Source organism: Diceros bicornis, chromosome 37 (assembly GCF_020826845.1).
Source record: "Diceros bicornis minor isolate mBicDic1 chromosome 37, mDicBic1.mat.cur, whole genome shotgun sequence".
Classification (NCBI taxonomy): domain Eukaryota; kingdom Metazoa; phylum Chordata; class Mammalia; order Perissodactyla; family Rhinocerotidae; genus Diceros; species Diceros bicornis.
The window spans coordinates 27507950-27532333 of NC_080776.1; the positions used below are offsets into that span (position 1 = coordinate 27507950).

The 24384-nt window shown below is 52.8% G+C and overlaps 2 protein-coding genes across 5 annotated transcripts in view; one reads left to right on the plus strand and one right to left on the minus strand.

Moving 5' to 3' along the window:
• The window catches only part of ANKMY1 (ankyrin repeat and MYND domain containing 1), a 50304-nt gene extending 28247 nt beyond the window's left edge, over positions 1 to 22057 (minus strand). Inside the window, exons 1-6 of one of the 4 annotated variants that reach the window (XM_058533333.1) lie at positions 21986 to 22057; positions 13993 to 14182; positions 10835 to 10978; positions 5676 to 6148; positions 3839 to 4055; positions 3288 to 3452 (exon numbers count right to left, since the gene is read on the minus strand). In XM_058533333.1, coding sequence (XP_058389316.1) covers positions 3288 to 3452; positions 3839 to 4055; positions 5676 to 6148; positions 10835 to 10978; positions 13993 to 14182; positions 21986 to 22008 — 1212 coding nt within the window. In that variant the 5' untranslated portion in view covers positions 22009 to 22057. Of the gene's footprint in view, positions 1 to 3287; positions 3453 to 3838; positions 4056 to 5675; positions 6149 to 10834; positions 10979 to 13992; positions 14183 to 15089; positions 15286 to 21985 lie in introns of those variants that run through there. The other 3 variants (XM_058533332.1, XM_058533334.1, XM_058533335.1) reach the window with 3 other exon arrangements.
• On the plus strand, positions 21627 to 22933 carry DUSP28 (dual specificity phosphatase 28). The gene is made up of 2 exons (XM_058533337.1): positions 21627 to 22135; positions 22321 to 22933. Exons 1-2 carry the CDS (start codon positions 21743 to 21745, stop codon positions 22444 to 22446), a joined length of 519 nt encoding a protein of 172 aa, XP_058389320.1. The 5' UTR covers positions 21627 to 21742; the 3' UTR covers positions 22447 to 22933.
• Positions 22934 to 24384: the final 1451 nt, after the last annotated feature.

The window sequence follows — 24384 nt, forward strand, 5'->3', positions numbered from 1 at the left end:
CTCCCTAATGATAATTATACCAGTTACACGCTGAAATGATAAATTTTGGACATACTTGGTTAAATAAAATATATTATTAAAATTAATTCCACCCACGTTAACTTTTTTTTTAATGTGGCTCTTAGAAACATTTCAATTATACATGTGGCTCAGGTTTCCACTAGGTGGCGCTGTTCTCCAAGCGTGGTGCCTGGACCAGCAGGAGCATCCCCAGGATGCAGATTCTTGGGCCCCACCCCAGACCCCTGAGGCAGAAATGCTGGGGGTGGGGCCCAGTGGTCTGTGATTAACTTTTTCTGTGAAGGGCCAGATGGTACATAGTTAAGACTGTGGGCCCAGGGGTCTCTGCGTGACTACGAAACCCTAACATTGCAACGCAAAACCAGCCATAGATAACACATAAAAGGATGGCATGGCTTTGTTCCAATGAGGCTTTACCTACAAGAGCAGCGGGCAGGCGGATGGGGCCTATACAAGCGCTGCTCCAAGGGCTTCCAACACTGGCTCACGTCTGCAACCACTCTCTACAGGGGAGAACAGGGCCAGAGGAGCATGTCACTCCAGGAGAGGAAAACAGCCCAGCTGCTTCGACAAATAAACAACAGGATATTGGTAAAGAGGGAGGGAGACTAGTACACATTGAAAGAAGCATAAAATCTTAACCACACGCAGTATGTGAACTTGTTTGAATCTGGATTCATTTAAGCCTGTTCTAGAAAGATATTTATGAGAGAACTAGGGGAAACTGAGCCCTGATGGAAAATTGAGGAAGACTAAGAAATTGATGTTTAATTTTTAGGTAAGATAATAGTGTTTGTGGTTATGTTAAAAAGAGAGCAAGAGAGAGGAGAATGTGTCTTCAGCTGGTAGAGACACATACAGAAGGAGGTCTTTGTGGCTGAAGTGATCTGATGTGAAATTTACCCTAAAATGACAGGAGTAGGAGGTCAGGGCAGGGAGTGTGGACTAGGTCGGATGAGCCACGGGTCGGGAACTGTTTTACTCTGGGTGACGGGTCCATGGAAGTTCATTTTACTGTTTTCTCTTCACTCAAGTATGTGTAATATTTTTCAGAATAAAAAGTTTAAAAAAAAAAAAACATAAAGGAGTAATTTTTATAAGAATTTTAGGGGGCCCAGCCCCGTTGCGTAGCAGTTAAGTGCGCGTACTCCGCTGCTGGTGGCCCCGGTTCGGATCCCGGGCGCGCACCGATGCACCGCTTGTTGGGTCATGCTGTTGCGGCATCCCATATAAAGTCGAGGAAGATGGGCACGGATGTTAGCCCAGGGCCAGTCTTCCTCAGCAAAAAGAGGAGGATTGGCAGATGTTAGCTCAGGGCTGATCTTCCTCACAAAAAAAAAAAAAAAGAATTTTAGGAATAGAACTAAATGGCTTTATGGGGCCCCGATTCCTTTGTCAATAAGTAAGCTAGTCCAATCGAATGAGGACTCTTCTCCATACACTGTCCCCGAAGACACAGCCTCCGCTTGTCCCCTCCTGGGACAGGGTGCTGCTTGCCCGGCCCCTCCTGCTCTGCTCCTTCATTCACTGGCTCCACAGACCCCAGCTGAGCCCGCTCCCTCCATGCCCCCACCCTCCGGGCTTGGAGAGGCTGGGGAACACAACCAGGCCCTGTCCCCAGAAGCTTCCATTGAAAGGGACACAGACCACGAGGACCAAACCGACCTCAGCCTCTGATCATCAGATCGCCTTTGAACTTGCAAGTTAGTCATCACTGCAAGTTAACAACTTCTGACTCAGAAAAACAGAGTATACACACAAATCGGACATAAATTAATGCTGCTATAGAAACAAAACAAAAATTGCAGCGTTGGTTTTCAAACCTTCCACCTTCGACTTTCTGCAGCGTTCTCGTCAGCCACTGACTACCTGTTAACAGAGCGACTGGAAACAGCCCGAATCACGGTGCCCTTCAGATGAGGCTCGGCGTGCCCGCCGGACAAGGAGGAAATGATGACAGCCCACGGGCTGAGCAGGGTATACCCTGCTCCTCCGGACACGTCCAGGACCACAGGCAGCCCTCCCGGGACGGAAGCCTGATGCCGCCTCCCTGGGAGGCCTCTCCCAGCCTCCTGCACACAGGACGCCGCCCGGCAGCAGGGGGCTCGGACGGGCCCCAGGCCTCTCCCCACCTGCACCTGCTCACCATGAGATCAGGCTCGCGGCCCCAAGCTCCCACCCAGTCCTACAATTCAGTGGGCTCAGTGGAATGGTCACACTTCAAAGAACCGAAAGCAAGGGCTGAGGACTTGAACTTGAGAAGCAGGGACAAAGTGTCTTGATAATCTGAGGAACTCTGCCTGCCTGGGGCACAGGACGGACTTAGTAAGAGCCTTTTCTCAAGAAAGAGATTCAAGAGATGGGGAGGAGCTGAGAGGTGCACCTGCCAAGGGGACATTTTCCAGGTTGAAGTCACCATCCCAGCACCATCTCCTCACCCATCTGAGAGGCCCCAGACCATGATCAGAGAAAGCCTTGAGCCCCTCCAACGGCTTTCTTGGTGGACCTCAGCCCTGGGCCTGGCCTCAGATGGCTGACGCTTAGGGCCCAGGGTCTGCTTCCCACGGGGCGAAAACACCCCCTGCAGGTACTGCCCCCCCAGCCCTCACGCAGGAGATGTGGACACCAAGTTTGCCCTGCACTGCTGAGAGCTGGCCCCTCGGGAGCCGCCCACCCTGTGACTTGTCCTCGAGCCTGCACCACATGGGGGTGGCAACGTGAAATGGTGCAGATGCCACGGCAGAACACAGTTTGGAGGTTCCTCGATAAATCAAACACAGGACTTCACGTGTCCAGCAATTCCAGTTCTGCATATGTACCCAAAACAACCAGAAGCAGGTGTTCAAACCAACGCTTGCACAGGGACGTCCGGGCAGCACTATTCGCAAAAGGCGAAGGTGGGCCTCAGTCCTGAATCTCCAGGACGCCTTCCGCCCTCCCTCCCACAGTGTCCCCTTTCCTGAGGGCCACAAGAGAGGTCTCAGGGCCCCAGGCTGCTGTGCACATGGCTGAAAAGAGATACATGTCCCTCGGCGTTGTGGCAATGAGCAAGACACCTTAGTGAGTGTGCAGGCTCTGTCCCCACTTCCTGCTTCCCCGCACGCCAGCCTTATTGTCAATGCACCCCGTTTGAACCTGGCCTGTGCAAGGAGAAGGGAGGCTGATGGACAGTTGGGAAGAGAGACGGATGGGTAGACGAATGGACAGCGGGCAGGGGATAGGGTGATGCGGACACTGCGCCAGGCCTGGGGGGCCGACAGGCTGACCTGGGGCTTGGGCACGGTCCTCTCGGCGATGTTGGGCTTGAAAGAGCTGGCCGGGTAGTAGAGGAGGAAGCACATGCTGAGCGGAGTGAGGCCCTCGTCCGTGCACTTGTTCACGTTGGCCCCGTTGTCCAGCAGAAGGTTGACAATGTCAGTGTGACAGTGAACCTGGAGGGAGAAGGCCAGCCTCACGAGGACAGCGGGTGCCCTCAGCCAGGGGCGAGGAGGGTGCCTGATGCTCATGTCGGAAATGGCTCCTCTGAGTGAGGCCGTGTGCTAGCGCTAACTTGGAGACAGTGGACACCAGCTCTCGCCCAGGCTTGGCCAAGCAACAAGGTCAAGCGTGTGCTGAGGCATGGGAAGGTCAATGCGCCCCAACCATCTTTTCCATCTGACCCTGTACATCCCACTTAGGGGTTGGGAGGATGTCGGCTTTACAAAGAAGGAGGGGAGGGCCCCCAGGCACTTGAAGGTGCCATCACCCAGGACCCCCATGGATCAGCGCTCCTTTGGGGTGACCTTGCAGCTGACATGAGCACTGAAGGGGTGCTCACGGCAGCCGCGGCGAGCACGGTGTAGCCCTTCGAGTCGGCCACATCGGGATTGACAAGGTTGTCCCTCAGGATCCCGCAAATCCAGTCGTAGTCCCCTTCCTTGGCCTTCATGATCATCTCCGTGGAAAGCCGCTCCTTGGGCCCGGGGCACCCGAAGCTGCTCCGGTTCCCCTTCAGGATGGCGCCCATGTTCCAGGTGGTGTGAGCCTTCTGGTTCCTGGCAACACAGTGGGCTTCAGTGGTGTTAGACCGGCTCTGGACCCCCAACACCTCCCACCAAAAAGGCCCACACCAGCCCCTTCCTCCGACTCTTCCTCTCCTCATTCCTTGGCCCTTGTGCTGCCCCAGGCCCTCTTTCCTCCCCTCACAGTCCACTCCTCGGGCACCCTGAGCCCTGAGGGCTGCACCACTGACCAGCCATGGTCAGCGTGGATGCAGTGAAGTGGTGGGACATGCTGCCTGCAGGTGAAGATGCTCAGGCTAAGTGTCCACTCTGGACAAGAATGGCTGCCAGGGACCCCACGCATCCCTGATTCATCCAGTCCCTCCGTGTGTGCTGGGCCTCTTAGCAGGGGCCCTGGATGGGAAGGAGGCCAGGCACACACATGGGCCCAGCACTAGAACATGCAAGTCCCATGGCCATTCACCACACATACTGAAGCCTTCTGAGTGCACATAACCTCTTTCATGGTCAAGAACCTGAGGATTTATGGTGGCTTCCATGCTCAATAGCCATCAACAATTACAGGCTCAGCTGACATTAGCATGATGATGGATGGGTGAGTGGGTGGATGGGTGGATGGATGGGTGGATGGGTGATAGATGGATGGGTGGATGGGTGGGTGAGTGGATAGGTGGATGGGTGGGTGGAGGGGTGGATGGGTGGGTGAATAGATAGACGGATGGAGGGATGGATAGAGGTCTGCATGGATGCATAAGTAGCCACTTGTACTCACTAAACACACATTCTACAACAGTTTAGTGATATCTGAGGACAAGGTTTAGGAAAGAGTTTAAAATATTCTTGAAAATTTTAACTTAAAAAAACGTCAGTTTTCCTTAGGTGGCCATGAGCTGTGGTGTGAGAGGTGGGTCTTTGGAGACCAACAGAGCAGCTCCATCTTTTCCCGGTCATCGTTGGAGATGCCAGAGGCCCAGCCAGCCCCCAGCCCACTCCTGCCCTGCTCTCCCACCCTTGGCTCTCTGGCCAGACACCTATTAACACATCACGGTAACAGCAGTCCCTCCTCTTGGTGTGGACCTTATGCAGGGACTTGACCTACAGAACATCTAATCACAGACATGACCCTGCAGAGGTCAGGAGCATCAGCTCTGACCAACACAGAGGAAACATGCACAAGGTCCCAGAGCCAGGATCTGAACTCAGCCATTGACTGAGGAGTTTATCCTATTCCACATCCCTTCCCAGGGTCTACTCCACCCTAGGGACTACCCTGGCTCCACGCTCACCAAGCAACCTCTTGACCACCCCTTCCCCCAAGAGCATGCAAGCAGGATCCCGGGACCTCCGCCCCCCTGTGCAGACGTCGATGGCCCCATACCCCTGCCTGGCTCCCCCACAGCCCTCCTGCACTCGGGAGCGTGTCTCAGCTTACAAGCACGGAGGATGCTGGCTCTCCCGACCCCTTCATCATTGGGCTGCAAGAGTCAGGCAAACAGGAGAAATGTCTTTACGTTAACCTGACAAATGGCCCTGAAAGTTACTCAGCCAGGAGCCAGAGGCCTCAGGAAGCCAGCCCTGAACTCACGCCTGTCAGAAAGGAGAGCAGTGGGTCTCCCAGACACGAAGAGGAGGAAGAAAGGTCGCACTGATTACCTGAACTTGTAAGCTTGCTTCTGGATTTTGGCCATCAAAGGGGCCTCGTGTTTGATAAACCAGGGTTCTCCATCCTCGACAAATGCAGAGGTGTCGTTAAGGAAGATCTGGGCATCTAAGTCTCTGCGGAAGGAGCGGGTCATGGGCAGATGCCTGTTGTCAGTCGAGTAGAGGTACATTTCTGGGGGCAAAGTTAGGTCGTCATTCAGAAGAAACTGCTTATAGTCATAGAAAAAGGGGTCCTGACTCTCACACAGGTCCCCCTCCGTTTTCTCCTCGTCTGAGAGGCAGATTTTAGCAGGACAGTGCGTGAGGAAGCCCGAGAACTCAGGGTAACTGCGTATGGAGAAGCCGCCGGGAACCTCCGTGCACAGCTTGATGAGGTGCTCTCGGAACCACAGCCCCACGTCCTGGCTGCCGTCAGGGTGCGTCTCGACGCCCGGCCCGAACCGTTCATCTGCCCGGTACAGCCCCTGAGGAACAGAAGTCAGGAGGGCCACAGAGGTAATTCGGCAGGGCTGTATATCTTGAGACCAGTTTCTTAAAATCAAAAGAAGAAAACATAGGGGCCGGCCCCGTGGCCTAGTGGTTAAGTTCAGTGCCCTCCACTTCGGAGGCCTGGGTTCGGTTCCCAGGAGCCGAACTACACCACACAGTGGCCATGCTGCGGCGGCGACCCACAAACAAAATAGAGGGAGACTGGCACAGATGTTAGCTCAGGGTGAATCTTCCTCAGCATAAAAAAAAAAAAAGAAGAAGAAAACATATTCCTAAAAAAATATTCATTCATTCAACAAATATTTATCGAGGTTAGTCTGCACAGACACGAGGACGGAAGGCAAAAGCGTACATATGGGACGCAGCGGTGGAGACAGCTGCTGCTGACCCCAGCAGTCGGGGTGGCCTCTCTGCAAAGGCAAGTGTGTCAACGATGCCACGTGTGGGCTTGGTTCAGGGAACCCCCCCCAGTGCTGACATTGTGGGCCCAGCCCAGGTACCCTAACAGCCTGGAACAGCAGTGTGTGGAGTGAAGGTGCCAGGCACAGGGTCAGACAGACCCCTCTCCTTCCACACTTGGCAGGTATGAACCAAGGAGTGGGGCAGAGGAGGAGGGGGAGCTAATCCTTGCTTCTCATGAACCCAGTAGAGTGCAGCAATTTCTGGGCCTTTCTTGATGTTTCTGCTGGGTGGGGCAGTCTCCATGCTGGGTAGAGGATGTGTGGAGACAGAAGAGCCAGGAGGGCTGCAGGCCAGAAACAATGAGCTTCAATACCACCCACTGAGTTCCCACACAGGGAGCACAGAGAAAGGTCTGGCTTCCCAGGGGAGCTGCATCTTCCCTGCGATGGTGTTGAAGGACACCTGGAGGTCACTGGGAGGGCAGAGGAAACTGCTCAGGCAAAGGAGGAGGCCTGAAGCAGTGGGGACATGCATGTGACTCCCTGGAGCTGCGCCCTCATCTGTGAAACAGGACGGTGGCTCCTATCTCAGAGTTCTCGTGTTGTTCAACACGCCCACATGAGCACCTCTGGCTGCAACCTCGGGGCTAAGCACTGTGGATACAAGGCCGATAAACTGTTTTCAGTAATCAGAACACTGGTAATAGTGCTGTGTTGTGATTCTGAAACTGTTATACATATTTTACGAGATAAAGCAAATAAATTTTGTTAACAGTTGGAAACCAAGATTTTTAAAGCAAAGAGAGGGGCCGGCCCCATGGCTTAGTGGTTAAGTGCGCGTGCTCCGCTACTGGCGGCCTGGGTTCGGATCCTGGGCGCGCACCGACGCACCGCTTGTCCAGCCATGCTGAGGTGGCGTCCCACATACAGCAAATAGAAGGATGTGCAACTATGACATACAACTATCTACTGGGGCTTTGGGGAGAAAAGGGGGAAAAAAAGGAGGAGGATTGGCAATAGATGTTAGCTCAGGGCCGGTCTTCCTCAGCAAAAGAGGAGGATTGGCATGGATGTTAGCTCAGGGCTGATCTTCCTTACAAAAAAAAAAAAAAAAGCAAAGAGAAAACATACGCAAATACAATACCATAGCTGTTGAGTAAAAACCCTGTACCTCTAAATTGGAACTGGAGATATCAATAAGAGCTGATAATGTCTTTTCTCAGTGAAAAAAAAAACAAAGTACTTTCTAGATCTGCTACTGAAAAGGCCTAAAAATAATAACCAACTGACACAGTAGTAATGAGCACCCAAATTTTAGTTTCTAAATATCCTGTCCCACAAAAGGAACCAGGCTCGACGGAGAAACAGTTGACTCTGGGTCCAGGGCAGGAAATGCATGAATTAGCCTGGAACTCCTTGTCACAGCAGAAAGCAAGAAAGCTACCAAAACCTGCTGGAGTTGTGTCAAAATTGCAAGACGGTCCCCCAAGCAAAGATGGGATGATTTGGGTATCAAAAAGTATAATAACTGCAATAGGCTGGAACACATCAAATATATTAAAATCCATGAGTTTATAAAGGTACTAAAAAAACTAACCTTCATTGATCACCATCGAAGGGTGTTAGGAAATCAATTTATTATTCTGAAAACTGGTTAAGAAGGGAAAAGATCAAGTGTTATCTTGCCTTTCCATACAAACCACCTCAAGGAACCACAGAGTTGATGAAGGATTTTTTTAAATAAGGGAATTCTTGTTAATAAATGAAGGAGGAATAACAGAATTAGAATGTCACAATCTTGCATTCTAGATCATTGCATAGACAGGTCACTACATGGACAATGACCACAGACATTCTCTACAAGCATGAGAAGAAGGGGTGATGGGTCGTTGTAACGGATGGAAGGAAGCTGCTGACCCTCATGCCCACTGATCAATTCGGACGTCACATCAAGAAAGACATGTGTCTCCATATAGGATCCGTGACAAAGATGCAAAGGCTAGGCAGTGGAGAAATGACAGTTTTTTGAACAAATGGAGCTAGAACAACTGGACATCCATACGTGAAGGAGGAGGAAAAGGAGGAGAAGGGACCCTGGCTTCACATGAAACACAAAAATTATCTCAGAATGGATCACAGACCTAAATGTAAGAGCTAAAACCATAAAACATAGAAGAAAACGTACATGAAAATCATAGTAATCTTGGTTAAGCAAAGATTTCTTAACTAGGACACAAAAAAGCCAGAACTAGGAAAGAAAAGTTGCTAAGTTGGACCTCATTATAACTTTTTAAAATCTGCTTTTCAAAAGACACTGTTAAGAAAATGAGGGCCGGCCCCGTGGCTTAGCGGTTAAGTGCGCGCGCTCCGCTGCTGGCGGCCTGGGTTCGGATCCCGGGCGCGCACCGACGCACCGCTTCTCCAGCCATGCTGAGGCCACGTCCCACATGCAGCAACTAGAAGGATGTGCAGCTGTGACATGCAACTATCTACTGGGGCTTTGGGGGGAGAAAATAAATAAGTAAAATCTTTAAAAAAAAAAAAAATGAAAATGAAAAGACAAGCCACTACTGGGAGAAAATATTTGTAAATCATATAACTGATAAACGCTGTGCCCAGAATATATATAAAGAACTCTATAACTCTATACTAAGAACACAAACAAGTCAATTAAAAACAATGAGCAAAACAGGAATAAGCACTTCACCAAAGAAGAGACACAGATGGCAAGTAAGAACACGAACAGATAGATGCTCAACATCCTTCGTCATTCGAGTCCTGCAAATTCAGCCCATAATGAGATACCACAATACACCCAAAAGAATGGCTAAAATTAAAAAACTGAGAATGCCAAGTGTTCAGAAAGATGTGGAACTTTCATATATCGACGGTTGAAATGGAAAACAGCACAGCCACGTGGGAAAGTTTCTTATAATTTACCATCCACTTAACACATGACCAGCAATCCTGCTCATAGGTATTACCCAAGTGAAAATAAAGACACATGTGCACATGAAGACTTGCCATCCAATGTTTTCAGCAGCTTTATTCATAATAACCAAAAATTTGAAAGAACTCAAATGTGCAGCTATTGGTAAATCAATAAAAAATGTGTCTTATATCCATACAGTGGAATACTACTCCTTGGTAAAAAGAAATGAACTACTGAAATACACAAAACGTGTATGAATCTCAACAGAATCATGCCCTAAGCCAAAGAAATCAGACACTGAATACTACATACAGTGTGATTCCATTTACACGAAATTACAGAAAAGGGGAAACTACAGTGATAAACGGGTTAGTGGTTGTCAAGGGCTACAGGGTGGAAGTGGAGGATGACTATACAAGAGAAGGAGGGGATGGGGAGGATGATGTTTACACACACATGCGAACACAAACACGCTCACAAAAACCCCTGTACATATACACGTTTATAGCAGCTTTATTTATAATAGCCAAAAACTGGAAACAACCCAAATCCTGTCAGTTGGGGAATGGATAACTGGAGGTGAATCCCTGCAGTGGAGAACTACTCAGCAACAAGAAGCAGCAGCTCTTGGTACACACAACTACACAGATGAGTCTCAGACGCATTTTGCCACGTGAAAGAGACCAGACGCAAAAGGCTGCATATTGTATGATTTCATTAATACAGCATTCTTGCAAAGGCAAAATTATAGGCAAAAACGGATCGGCCAAGGGATGGGGGTAGGTGCAGAGATCTGCTACAAAGAGGCCCAGGGTCGTATTTGGGGTGAAGGAACAGTTCTGTTCTGATCGTGGTGGTAGTTATACACTCTGTGCTTGTCACAACTTTCAGAACTGTATACTAACACGAGTGAATTTTACTGTAAATTACACTGTAATAAAATAAAAGGGAGGAAAACGTATCTGTATTTGCAAAACCAGGAATGTTCTCCAGAAAAAAGGCAAGTTTCAAAACAATATGCATAGAATGATCCAGTTTATGTATAAAAAAGTAAATATTTACGGTGCATTTATTGTTTAATCTAAAGGATTTACAACACCCTGCTGATACCCCACCCCTACTCTGGAGAATGGAACAATGAAGAGGTTCTCATCTTCTCCTTTTCACTTTCATGTACCTTATTATTGGTACTATTATAATCCTTAAAAACAAGAAAGCTACTTCTTGTTAAACAAACTTTCCCAGAACCTAAATACCTTCTTGTCCAGGGGCGTGAACCCCCGGGGCCCCATCCCCCTCTCCTGAACACAGGGCCACCCGCCCCTCACCTGGAAGAGCCTGGCCTTCAGGTGCATGGTGCCGTAGCCTTCTCGGCAGCTGAGGTAAAACATGCCCGTGAAGCTGGAGCCATCCGGCCACGTGTAGGTGCCCAAGCCGTGGCAGTGGTCCCGGTAAAACTGCCCGTGGTAGGACTGTGGAGAGAGAGCTCAGTGAGGGTCATTGTCTGATAAGCTGCTCCTTACACCCCAGAACCTAACAGGATGCCTTCCACGCCTGGTTGGCAACGAATGGGGACTGTTGGGGCTGCGTTAGGTGTCACGGGGTGCCTGGCCACAGCACCCCCTTGAAGTTTAGGTGGCCAACGTGACTATTAGAGTTGGTCACCCAAAACACACAGAGCAGATTCCAGGTGGTTGGCCCCCGATGGCCACGCTCCCTCCCGCCCTGGCTCAGGTGGGGCAGTTGACAGAGACGTCTGGAACTGCCCAGACATCCTGCGTCAGGAAAGGAAGGCTGTGACCGGGTCAGGGCCCACCCTTGGTTTGGCAGGACCTGCCTCCATTCAGCAGCTCTGGCCCAGGCTCAGACCCTACCCTGCCTGGCTCCTGCTCAGGGCCACAGGCAGCAGGCCGGGCCAGGGAGTGGGGGGCCGCCAGCCGTGGGTCACCAGCGTGGGACTCCACATCTGAGGGAACACAGGTGTGGCATTGATTTAAAACTCCCCAATATTGGGATCATGGACGTGGGCCCCTGTCTGTGCTCTTGTCCCAAGCCCCACAAACGTTAGGGGTGGGTCTGCCAGAGCCTGCCCCTCGGGCCCCAGGAGGAAAAAAGAATGTGACATCCATTCCAAGCAGCTTCCAATCGTGAGACCTGACTATCGTGTGTGTTGACGGCCGCCCTCCACACTGGAAGCCGGCCTGATCGGACACTCAGTCAACCGTCCACGCTCACAGACCACTCGCATGAACGGGACAGCGACTGTTGCCTGCTTAGTGTCCCTTCTCTTTCCTCTGGCAACAGAGATGACTCCCCAGCCTCAGTTTGGGTTTGGTCACAGGAGCCATCCCCAAGCCAGACCAGTGTCCTGCTGGGGCCTTTTCTCTCTTCCAGGAATGTGTGACACCACCTCCCGTGGGCTTGCCAGATGGCAGAAGGTCAGTCTTGGCCCCCCACATGGAATGGGGAGAGAGAGGGCCTGACAGGTCATTAGAACCCCTGGAGCCAGCCAAGCTTCAGACTACATGACCCCCACTGATGGACTCTTCTGTGACAAGAGCCAACAAAGGCCCCTTTCCATTTCAGCCAGGTTGAATTTGTGTTCTGTTAGCTGCTACTCCTGAAGAGTTCGGCCAGTGCAAGGACAGCAAACAGAGAAGCAACAGGCTGGGGACCGCCCGCCTTGTGATAATATTCATTTAATTTGTGTGCTGTTGTGGGCATATCAGAGTCTACCCAACTAAAAAGAGTCCTAAGCTGCAAATTGTTTGTGTAGAACCATAGGGGGAACATTGAACCCTCAGTTCCCCAGGTTTGCATGCATGAGAGAGGACTTCTGTCCACTCCCCATGAGGAAGCAGCACCAGCGGGAACATCTCCGTCCTTCCCTGCAGCCCTCCCTGGCCCTCACACAGACCAAGAGCCTCATCTGACCAGCCACAGCTGACAGGCTTGGTCTTACTCTTCAAACACAGTTAACATGTTCAAGGTCACAGCTCACAAGTGGCACGCCCTCTTCCTTCTGGCCTCTCTGGTTCGTGAGCTGCCATAGCTAGACGAGCATCTGCTCGGCGGACCCGGAGGTCCCTGCCAGGCAGTAAGAAAGGTGATGCTCCACCTCGACGCCCCACTGCTGTGGTCTCCTTCTCCTCGGGGAGAACCTGAGGGCTGAAGGGCAGGTCGGCACACCCAAACCCCCCACAATCATGAACGAGAGCTGTCCAACCGCTGGACACCACCTGGTGGGTAAAAGAGAAACTAGCCAAGGACTAAAGAAACAAATGCTGAAAAGGAATTGGTGCCTGAATCATTAATGTCATGGTGACTCGTATCCCTGCCTCTGTCCTGGTCACATGAGGTCTGGAGCCTTCTTTGAGCTGGGGGCACATTCCAGGCGGGGACTGGGCTGGGGGCCTAGAAGCTCTGCCTGTAGCTGCTCTTGTTCCCCTCCACCTGCCATTCCCCAGGCTCTATCCCAAGAGCCCTGCTCATCTCTCCTACCTCAGTCTCCTCTGAACTAAGGAGACTAAGTGCAGGAAGTGAGGGGCTGGATGAGATACCTCAACCATGGGCTCCAAAATCAGAAAAACCAGGACCCCAGAGGCAGAACAGAGTACGGAAAAGAGAGGAGCAGAGCCGGGACCCCATGTGGCCCCTAAGAGGTTATGCCAGCCAGTGTGTGCCCCCCAGAAGAGCTACAGTGCCAGGCAACCTGCCCTCTGGGTCCCTTGAGCTTCCCCCAGACTCTTTCATAATCTCCCAAATACACACCCCCCCACATTGCCTCCAGACAGTTTCTCTAAATTGCAAGCAAAAGATGCACTACATCTCGGCTGAACCACACAAGGCTGAGGGCAACACAGGGCAGAATCCTCCACCTGGGCGCAGGTGCAGCCGGCAGGGATGCGGCAACTGTTGGGAAATCTTCAGAACCCAGCAACCCACTGGGGGAGGCGCTCAAAGGCCCCCAAGATGCATACACCCAGCTTTGCCACAAGCATTGCTGCTCCACTCAGCCAGGGACACCAGGTGGAGCAAACAGCTTCTGCCACAGGCCCCTTGGAGTCTCCACTGAGGTCCCGGACATGGCCTAGCGGGGCACAGACGGTGCTTCCATTTGGTTTTTAAGAAGATCCTTTCCTTCTGTTTAACCTTAAATACAGGGCAATTTCACCAACGTAAATATACAACTCACTACAGTAATTCACAATTTTAAAACATTTACCCAGAATAAGAATTTATCTTCTTCAGTAACAGGTTCCCAAGCCGTGGCCTGTGGACACCCAGGCAAACCACAGACACAATCTTGGAAGTCTTTGAGAATGTTTCTCTCTGGGCATATCTCAAGTAGGAAAGACATTAGTCTAGCATCCTTCCCGTTGGTGGATCTTTAAGTTCATATTGCATCCCTTTTAGAAGGAGAGAGACCGGCCATGGTTGGCCGAGCCCCAGGGGAGGAGGGGAGGAAGCATCACAAGCCAGTTACCTCGCCTGTAGGCCAAGAGAATTCACCATATCCCAGCTTCACGTCCAGCCCGAACTCCCCTCGGTAGACACAGCCGTCCTGCCATTCCTGCACACCTTGCACAAGCTGAATGTCGGCCCCCTTCAGGTCCTGCTCCCTAAGGGCACCCTCGGACTCCTCCTCTTCCTCCTCCGGGCCCTCTGGGATGTCCCTAGGAAGATGAAGAGCAGGGGGAGGTCACTGGAAATGGCCAGCTGGCAAGGTGGGTGAGAGCTTGACCACCTGGCTCTGCCACCAGATGGCTTCCTTACTCCCTTGTGACTCAGTTTCCTTATCTGTAAAATGGGGACTATGTCAGTCTGTTCAGCTGATATTACAAAGTACCACAGAGTTGGGGGGGGAGTGCTTAAACAACAGACATTTATTGCTCACAGTTCTGGAGGCTGTAAGTCCGAGATCAGGGTGCCTTCAGACTTGGTTCCCAGCGAGGGCTCGCTTCCTGGTTCAAGGACGGCCCCTTCTCCCTGTGCCCTCACATAGCCAGGAGAGGAAGCTCTAATCTCCTCCTCTTTTTATAAGGACACTAACCTCATCATGGGGACCCCACTCTCAAGACCTCATCTAAACCTAATTACCCCCCCACACACACACAAAGCCCCCGTCTCCTAATACCATCACATTGGGTGTTAGGGCTGCAACATGTGAATCTGGGGAAGGGGGACAACTCACTCACCAGATACCAAAGCAAGGTTCTGAGAGCAGCACGTGGCCCGTAGGAGCCCTAGGAAGTGTCAGCCCTCATGGTTAACAATATACCATGAAGAAGCTGTGCCGACTCGGGGACCCGATGGTGTAAAGCAAATGTTCCTAAGGCTGTGAGAGGTGACATGGCAAGGAGAGTGGGCAGGCTAGAAGGGAGCCTGTGCCAAGATCAGGAACTGGCTTCCACGTACCCACTATTCTAACAACAGGAAGGTTTTTCTATTTCTCCAGAGACTAGTTTTTTGAGGGGTAAAATAGCTTTTAGCGATTTTTTAACACCTGCCCCAACGCTGGATCCCAGCTAAGCCGAGTTCCCAGGGTCAGGGTCAGACTGCCCTGTGGGAGGGTCCCCACACCTTTTGGTGAGGAGCATGCAGCTCTCCAGGGTCCCCGTGACCTCCGCAGCAGTAGGCTCGCCACCCCCCCGCTCCAGCTGGACTTCGGAGCTGTAAGCACTGGGGACTTCGTAATATAAGGCTGAGGAATAATCACTTTCCATGTCTCGTCTTCGAACCTGGAAGCAAAGCCGGGGACCCACATTCGCCCTCAGGGCCCCTGGCGCGCCCGCGGACCCACACACAGCCCCATCAGCCTCAGAGAAACGAGGCCCCCTCCGTTAACCAGGTCGACGCCCCCGATCCTGTTGGGACCCCCGGGGAAACCTTCGCCAGGGCCCCGAGTGTGTCCCTGTCCCCTCCGTGGGGCAGGAACCACAGGAGGGGCTCTCGGGGCCACCCTCCCACGACCTAGTTAAGGCCACGTGTTGGAGGCAGTCCTTCGCTGGCTAATTGCCGGAGGGAGCAGCAGACAGCGGGCTCTCCTTTCCCCCGCGGCCTCGGAAGCCAGCCCGCTAGGGCGGCGGACCCGGTGCGAGGACACGGCCCCCACCCAACCCCACACCCACAGCCTCCCAGAGACGTCGGCTCCCAAATCCTCTCCGTGCCCTCTCCGGGAGGACAGCGGGCCAGGCCCTGGGGCGTGGGTCCCACGCACAGGTTCCCACCGCCGATGCCCGGAGCTCGGGGACCCCCACTCCCCCGCCCCGGCTCAACGCGACTCGCCGCGCTCCCGACCCCCGGGATCCCGCCCACGCCCCTGCCGCAGGGCCGCACCAAGGACGGGAGTGCTCGCACCACCGCACCGGCTCACGGACCGCACGGGCTCCGCCCACAGTGCGGCCCACGCAGCGCAGCCGGCCTGTGGCCCTTGCTGGGCTCCCGGCGCCCAAGAGCGTCCGGTTTCCCTGGAGACCAGCTCGCCGCCCACGTGCCCGCTGCTCTGAGCTCCGCCAATCCCCACGCCCGCACGCTCCTGGCCACGCCCCCGTGCTGCTCCAGGACAGGGGGCTCCCCTCAATAACCTCACAGGGCCTCTGGGCCCCTCACCCCCACCTCCGCGAGTGCTGGCCTTCTGTCTGAGCCGGCCCGTCTCCACCTCGGACACTGACGCGATGTCCAGCAGAGGAGGGCGGGTCGGCCTCTGGGCCTAAGGCTCCCCGGGGGAGATAGCTGGAAATGCTCCCAACACCCCCGTGAAGAGGGCACCGGAGTGTGCCCGTGGGACACCTGAGGAAACGAGGCACCAGGGAGGTCATGAACTTGCCCACGGTCACGAGCTAGAACGTGGTAGAGTCAAGCTCTGCCTGACTCCAAAGCCAGCTTTTGTCCGCTCGGTAAATGTTTGTGGAAGGCACAGAGGGGGAGCTCTTGGTCTGGTGGGGGGACAAGATGAGTGACGAAGGGGCCCCAGGTCACTGGGAGAGAAGAAGGATTCGCTGTCTGGACGGAGGGGTCACTGGGGAAGACTTTATGGAGAGAGAATTCCTTAATAGGGTTTCAGAGGATGCATAGGAGCTCTCCAAACAGAAGAGAGCACATTTCAGGGAAGTGAACTAGGATGTGCAGAGGCACAATGGTGGGAACAGCACAAGAGTCTTCTGCAACTAAAGCAGTTGGGGCTTCCTGGAGAGCAAGAGGAGGGGCTCCCTGCCGGTGCAGGGCTTGGGGTGCTCAATGCAGACTGCTCCTTAGAACAAGGGGAAAGGGATATGAAGTGCCAATGCCCAGCCCCTCCCGCACTGGCTAGAGGGGCATGGACTAAGGCAGATGTGCCAGGGTTCTAGGGTCACTGTCTCCCCTTCACCTCTCTCATCTCCCTTGGTACCCACCTTGGTTCCTGGATCCCCACCTCTTTACCTCTTATCCTTCCCCCTCAGGTCCCCTCTCTGCTGTGCTCCCTCCAACTGAAGCTTGGGAAGCTGAGCAGACATCAACCGAGCTGTCTTTAAAATTCATTTGTTATTGAAAAGAGAAAACCGATCAACTAAAACATCAGAATATCCTACGAACCTGTTAAACCATACCACTTGTTGTGGATTGAATGGTGTCCTCCAAAAAGATAAGTTGAAGTCCTAACCCAGTACCTGTGAATTACCTTATATACAAATAGGGTCTTTGCCAGTGTAATCAAGAGGTCCTACTGGATTAGGTGTGCCCTAAACCAAATGACTAGCGTCCTTATGAGGAGAGGGAGAATTGGAGACCCCAGCACAGAGGGAAGAATAAACTACTGTTGTTTTAAGCCACCCAGTTTGTGATACTTTGTTACAATGACTCTAGGAAAATTAGACATCACCCAAAATGAATGACTCTAAACAATAGCTAAAAGAAAGCTGTTTGTGGCAGATTTGGCAAATAAGACATTTTGGGGAGATTAGCAAAACAATTCTGAATAAAATGTGGCCAAAAAAGAAAAGCTGTCTTGGAAACTTCTATAAACTGGAAAAAATGCAACATGAAATGCTGAAATTTTGCTTCTATTCCTAAGAATATATGCACTGACATTTTAAAAACCAGGCATACGAAGATTAAAAAGCCCTATTTCCGGGCGAGCCTGGTGGCACAAGCGGTTAAGTGCGCGCGTTCCGCTGCGGCGGCCTAGGGTTCTCGGGTTCGGATCCCGCGTGTGCACCGATGCACCGCTTGTCAAGCCATGCTATGGTGGCACCCCATATAAAGTGGAGGAAGATGGGCACGGATGTTAGCCCACAGCCAGTCTTCCTCAGCAAAAAGAGGAGGATTGGCAGATGTTAGCTCAGGACCGATCTTCCTCACACACACACAAAAAAGCCCTATTTCCACAAACTGATACAAGTCCTACATTGACACTCAGGAATATGTTCAAAAGAATATTTTCATAAGAATAATAACATTCATTGACATTATTCAAGAATATGAGTTTTAAAATCTTTGGTGAACTAGTAAATTTGGTAAATTCAGCAAATTAGTAATTTAGCAAACTGATCTTTAGGAAGACTGGCTTTCGGTACATCGGCTGCTCATATTACGAGTCATGGTGTTTTCAAACCAGAAAATGCTGGCTGAACCTGCCATCATTGTTATGAAATGTAATGACATATGGCTGATGAAGTGTGCATGGAAAAGAAGAGAGGCATGTCTATTGAAATTCAATTGGGGGCTGGTCCCGAGGCCTAGTGGTTAAGTTTGGCACACTCTGCTTTGGTGGCCCAGGTTTGGTTCCCGGGTACAAACCTACACCACTTGTGGGCGGCCATGCTGTGGTGGCGACCCACATACAAAGTAGAGGAAGATTGGCACAGATGTTAGCTCAGTGCTAATCTTCCTCAGCAAATAAATAAATAAACAAACAAATAAATAAATTCAGTTGAAGACTTTGAAAAGTCAACAACGGTCACTTAAAAGTTGCAATCAGGGCCAGCCCTGTGGCCTAGTGGTTAAGTTCAGTGTGCTCCACTTTGGTGGCCCAGGTTAGGTTCCCAGGGGTGGACCTACACCACTTGTAGGGGGCCATGCTGTAGCGGTGACCCACATACAAAGTAGAGGAAGATTGACACAGATGTGAGCTCAGGGTGACTATCTTCCTCAGCAAAAAAAAAAAAAAAATTGCAATCAAAGTAGATACAGGTGAGACACTGTAAGAGATTGTGGAAAAAATCATTTTAAAAATTCCAAGAGCATTCTACTTGCAGATTGCTCCTCAAGTGCTTTGAAGTTCACATGAAGGGAAGGAATGGAAATTGGAAGGCACGCCAGGCACTGATCATCAGTGCCACTGTGAGCAGCACCTCACTGACCCCAGCGAGACATCATCAGAGGAAAGGGAATAGATATATAGATGTAGTAAGTCAAAATCCAATGTTTAAGGTGAGTGGCTAGGTTTTTTTGGCTCTCTTGCTTTAAACGGCTTTTTAGATTGACTAAATGATGGGTACACACTTTATTGGGTATGAGAATCAAGTGGAGGGCATGGTAACACACAGCTTCCTGGGTCCCACCTCCAGAGTTTCTAATTCAGGAGGTCTGGGGTGGGCGGCCTGGAAATTTGCATCCCTACCAAGTTCCCAGATGCTTCTGAAATGTGGACCACACTTTGAGAACCAGTGGGCTATGATGCGGTAGGCAGGTGGGAACAGAGAGAAATGATGCTAGAGGGACAGGTCAGGAGGGGCCTTGATAGCCAGGTTAAAGACAGAAGCAGCAAGACATGTTTAAGCAGGAGGGCGATGCAATCAGATGCGTGCTTTGAATCAGAGGCTTTCAAGACTCTTTGCCTGGGACCCTCTGTAAGACCCCATTTTATATCATGACCTGGTACAAACATAACTCAAAAGATTTCCACGAAAAGCTCACTCTACTACATGCATGCACTCTAATATTTTCATGTACTGTATTCTTTTCTATACCATTTCACTAAAAAATAAAATACTGGTCATGACCCACAAAATTGATTTCACAACCCACTAATGGATCATGACTTGCTAATGAGTCAGGACCGACATTCAAAAAAGCACTGCCTTAGAAGCTTATTCTGGCTACCGTGAAGGCTGGAAGGAAGGCAGCCCTCAGGAGGCTGGTGCCAGCCACTAGAGGGTGGCCCAAACTAAATGTGCCAGTCAAGGCGGAGAGAATGGATTTAAGAGATACTTAGGATGTCTTGTGACCGATTCATTAGTTCAATGGGGTGAAGGAGCAGGAGATTATCATGTAGGAGGCCTCAGAACAGAAAACCCAATTCAAACATCCTCCAACAATAAAGGGTAATTTGTTCGCTCAGGAAACCAAACAGTCCAGAAGAGGGTCTTCAGGTTTGGTTTGATTCAGTGGCCCCACAATGTCATCAAGGACTCTGTTTCTCCCAACTCTGCTTCCTCCCAAGGCTGGCTTCCCCTTGTAGTCCTAAAGAGAGAAAAAAGGAGCTTCCCAAGCCCCTTCCTGAAGCAATCGTGGGGGTATGGGCTTCACTGATTGCCTAAAAGTATCCAGGGCCTGCTTCTGGAGCTGGGGGACAGGGACTCTCCACCTACTTGGATGGCTCCCATGAACTCTGGGGAAAATGGGAATTCCATTCCCTCCTCATCTGGGGAAAGTCAGTCAGTCCTTAGGGCAGAGGAAGAGGGAAACGGATCCTGGGAAGGCCTCCAACGAGGTGATGGCTAGACCTGCAGCCAGTGAAGACCTGGCAGCAGACCACTGCTCAGAGGTCTGCTGCCCCAGCTTTAGCTCAGAGGGAGCCCCAGCTTGCAATAAAGATCCGACAGTTACAAGCACCTGATGGCTGCTGCTAGAGACATTCGAGATCACGCAGAGAGACTGTACAGATACACTTTGTCAGACTGATCGTGTACTGGAGGAGGAGGGGCTGAAGGATAATTTCTGGTAGCATAGATTGCAAATCTTAAGTAAACAATGGAGATGAATCAGAAAATTGTTTTACTATTAGAATAAAACTGAAACTGCAATAACAATATATGCAGGGTGCAATGCAGTTACTGTTCACTGAGAGCGTTCCCTGAAAGACACAGAGCATCAGAAAAACCTACTGTAGAGGTTTTCTTCAATGACAACTATGTGGACATCAAATGATGTTAAGTTAATTTTTTAAAGTTACAGTGGTGACCCAAAAGAGTAAGAAAAATAAAAACAACAAAAATACTTATCTATGAGGAAATAATATGAAGTCAATGGTGAGTAGCTTTATTTTACATGAACCATGTGTTACAATAAAAGGAAAAATAAAATGCATAAAATACACAAGGCGATTTATTAGGAAGCAGCCAACAAAAGAGAATACAAAGCTGTACTTAAGGGCATGTCAGGCGGCAATGCAGTTCAAGAGTGGTTGTTAAGACTATGAAACAGGCCGGGCCAGCCCAGTGGCACAAGCGGTTAAGTGTGCGTGATTCACTGCAGCGGCCTGGGGTTCACCACTTCAGATCCCAGGCAAGCACTGACGCACTGCTTGGCAAACCATGCTGTGGCAGCGTCCCATATAAAGTGGAGGAAGACGGGCACGGATGTTAGCCCAGGGACAGTCTTCCTGGGCCAGTCTTCCTCAGCAAAAAAAAAAAAAAAAAAAAAAAGAGGACAATTGACAGATCTTAGCACAGGGCTGATCTTCCTCACAAAAAAAAAAAAAAGACTGTGAAACAGGCGACCTGTCCATAAACCAACATGACGGACACTGGTCAGTGTCACTGTCAGATGACAGTGTGGCAAGGCCCCTGCTCCTCTACACCGCAGCCACAATTGAGAAAGGCCCTGCTGCCCTTCCGCCCGGAGCGGTGCTGGGGGCCCCGCCCGAGCCAGTGCAACCTCCCGGGACGCACGGAGCTGCACCTACCGCTCCAGAGGCCTGGCCTCCCAGCCCCGCCGGGCTCAGGCTGCAGAAGCGCAGCCCATTCCCCCCAGCTCTCCGACCCCGCCCACCCCGCTGCGGCCAATCCGACTCTCCCAAAGGCTACCAGCCGAGCCAATGGCCGCCCTCTCTATCTGCAGCCAATCAGAGGAGGCGCCCCTGCTCGCCCTGGCCAACGAGGTGACGTCCAGAGCCTCGAGGCCGGCCCCCGCCCGCGCACATCCACTCCACGGCCCGCCCCGGGCGGGGGAGGTGCGGCGCTCGGAGGTCTCTAGGACCCGGAGGCGCCCGGCCGCCCAATGTATACCCCCGGGCCGGGCGCCCGGGCCCAGTCATGGACCCGGGAAGCGGCAGCCGCCGCGAGGCCGCCCCTGCCGCGCCGCCGCCGTTCGTCCGCGTGGCGCCGTCGCTCTTCCTCGGGAGCGCGCGCGCCGTGGCCGCGCCGGAGCTGCTGGCGCGCGCGGGCGTCACGCTGTGCGTCAACGTCTCGCGCCAGCAGCCCGGGCCGCGCGCGCCTGGCGTAACCGAGCTGCGCGTGCCCGTGTTCGACGACCCGGCCGAGGACTTGCTGGCGTACCTGGAGCCCACCTGCGCCGCCATGGAGGCCGCGGTGCGCGCCGGCGGCGCCTGCCTCGTCTACTGCAAGAACGGCCGCAGCCGCTCGACCGCCGTCTGCACGGCCTACCTTATGCGGCACCGCGGCCTCCGCCTGGCGCCAGCCTTCCAGGTGCCGCGGGGCGCGGCTTCCGGGGGCGGGAGCTTCCGGGGCGGGGGCCGGCGAGTGGGCGCGCCTTCCGGGGGCGGACTTCCGGTCTTGGAGAGACTTCCGGCAGAGCGGGCCTGGGGCCTCCAGTGCTGGAGGACCCCGCGGGGAACGCTGCGTAGAGCTCATCCTGAGCGTCTCGTTCGCAGGCCGTGAAGAGCGCGCGCCCCATAGCCGAGCCCAACCCGGGCTTCTGGTCTCAGCTGCAGAAGTACGAGGAGGCCCTGCAGTCTCGGTTCCTTCTGCCGCGGAGCCCTCGGGACAGCGAGCCCTAGTCGGTCAGCAGCCCTGCAGCAGCCACTGGGAGTTTCCCGCGGCCTCAGTGCACTGACGGAGGGCGGTCTCCCATCTCTTTCCTCACTGTCACACGGAGTGTTCGTCTTGTGTGTCTTGTTGAAATGCAGCTCCAGAGGGTCTCTGTTCCTCTTGACCGTAGTGCGGGGGGTGTCCACCGAGAAGGGCACTGGGAGCCGTCCCTCCCCTGGTCAGCAGACTTATTAGACAGGCCCAGATCAGGTTAGGAGGTGAGAGGAGAACTACACTGCGGCAGCCCCGGACCTCCATCAGCCTCCTCCCTGGGGGTGGGAAGGGGGCGGCAGATAGGCTGTGATGGAGGACCCTTGGAGCAACACTGAAGGCACTGTCCCTGAAGGACAGGGCCAGGGTGGAGAGTGGAGACAACCTCTGTGGGCTTCACAGTTCACAAGATGCCTTGGTGGGCTGGCTGTAATACTGCAAAACAGATCTCTCCCTTCTTCAAGACTGGCTTGTGTTGGTTCCTTGCTTGTATAAATGTGGGGTGGAAAGCACCCCTACCCTGGGCGAGAGATGGTAACAGCTCCTCTGGACCCAAAAGGCTGCCCCACTTCACCCCTCCTGTGTGCAGAACTGACTGCAGGGATGCCCAGGTCCTCCAGGAGAGAAGGGACAAGACCCCACTCCTGCTCACCCAAGTCCAGGGGACCAGGACGGCAAGAAGGCCCTGAGGGCACAGGAGGCTGGTAGACCTGCCTGAGCGTGGTTAGGGCAGGCTAGGAGGGGCACGTGTGTGCAGTCCTGACGATGTTCTTCCAACCCCAGCCCCCCTGGGGAGGCCAGTCAAACTGGGAGTGCCATCTAGAACATTCGGTCCTTGACACCACAGGACCACTGCCATCTGGGCAGGGCGCTGGGCCACCTGAAGGCAGCAGGGACCCAGACCCCAGCTGTCTCCCCTCTTGAGTCTTGGATGCAGGACTGACCCCCCTCCTCCAGGTAACTGCAGTAGTTTGGGGTGGGGTCCCCAAGAGGGAGGCCATGTCCCCCCCAGCTAAGAGGGCACATGGGGACCTGAGGACCCACAGGAAAATTGAAGTGATGCCTCGGTGCTCATGCTCCGCATCAGTGAACACGCGAGCTCCCTCTCAGAGGTCCTTGCCACCCTGCCCCCACCCCGGGGAGGAGGGCAGACACCATCATATGGGTTACAGATAGGGACACTGAGTCCAGAAGGACTAAACATTACTCAGGGATGACCCAAGTTCAAGTTCAGTGTCTGAGTCCCACCCACACGAGTGAGCCACATGGACAGGGAGCAGAGAAGAGAGGTGTGCGGGTGCCTGGATGCTCTCCCAGGCCAAAAAACCCCTCCCCGTGAAGGACCTGAACTCTTATGTGACAGTAGCAACATTTTGGTGGCAGCTCTCATGCCATGGCTTTGAGATCCACCTGACGCCCACTCATTGGGCATCCTCACTGGTCTGCAGCCCTCCCTCTGGGCCCTGGCCCCTGGGCAGGACTGGGTGAGGTGGGATGGGGGCAGCAGGCCAGGTCCCCATTACTGCCCCAGCACTCACCTCCTAAATATCTGCCCTCCAGGGCCCTGCCAGCCCTTAAGGCAGCCCTGTCCAACAGAACTTTCTGTGAGAATGGAATATCTGCTCCATCCAACGTGGTTGCCACTAGCCAGGCACTATCCTACATACATACACACACACATACCGAGACCTTGAAATATGGCTAGTGCAGCTGAAGAACTGAGCTTGTGATTTTTTTTTAAATTTATATCTAAATAGCCGCACGTGGCTAGTGGCTACCTTATCTGACAGCACAATCCTAAGAGCTCTGGCACGCCCCATATGTCCCACAACACAGACCATTGGTCTCCCAAGGGAGTGGGTGGGGAATCATTCACTCATTCCCGGGTCCTGAGGCCCCCGGAATGGACCGATAAC

What these genes read in the sequence shown, in the direction of transcription:
- DUSP28 (XM_058533337.1), top strand. Translation starts at nt 21,743, where the DNA reads ATGGACCCGGGAAGCGGCAGCCGCCGCGAGGCCGCCCCTGCCGCGCCG. An exon ending in GCCTGGCGCCAGCCTTCCAG is followed by an intron (nt 22,136 to 22,320) that starts GTGCCGCGGGGC and finishes TCTCGTTCGCAG; the next exon opens with GCCGTGAAGAGCGCGCGCCC.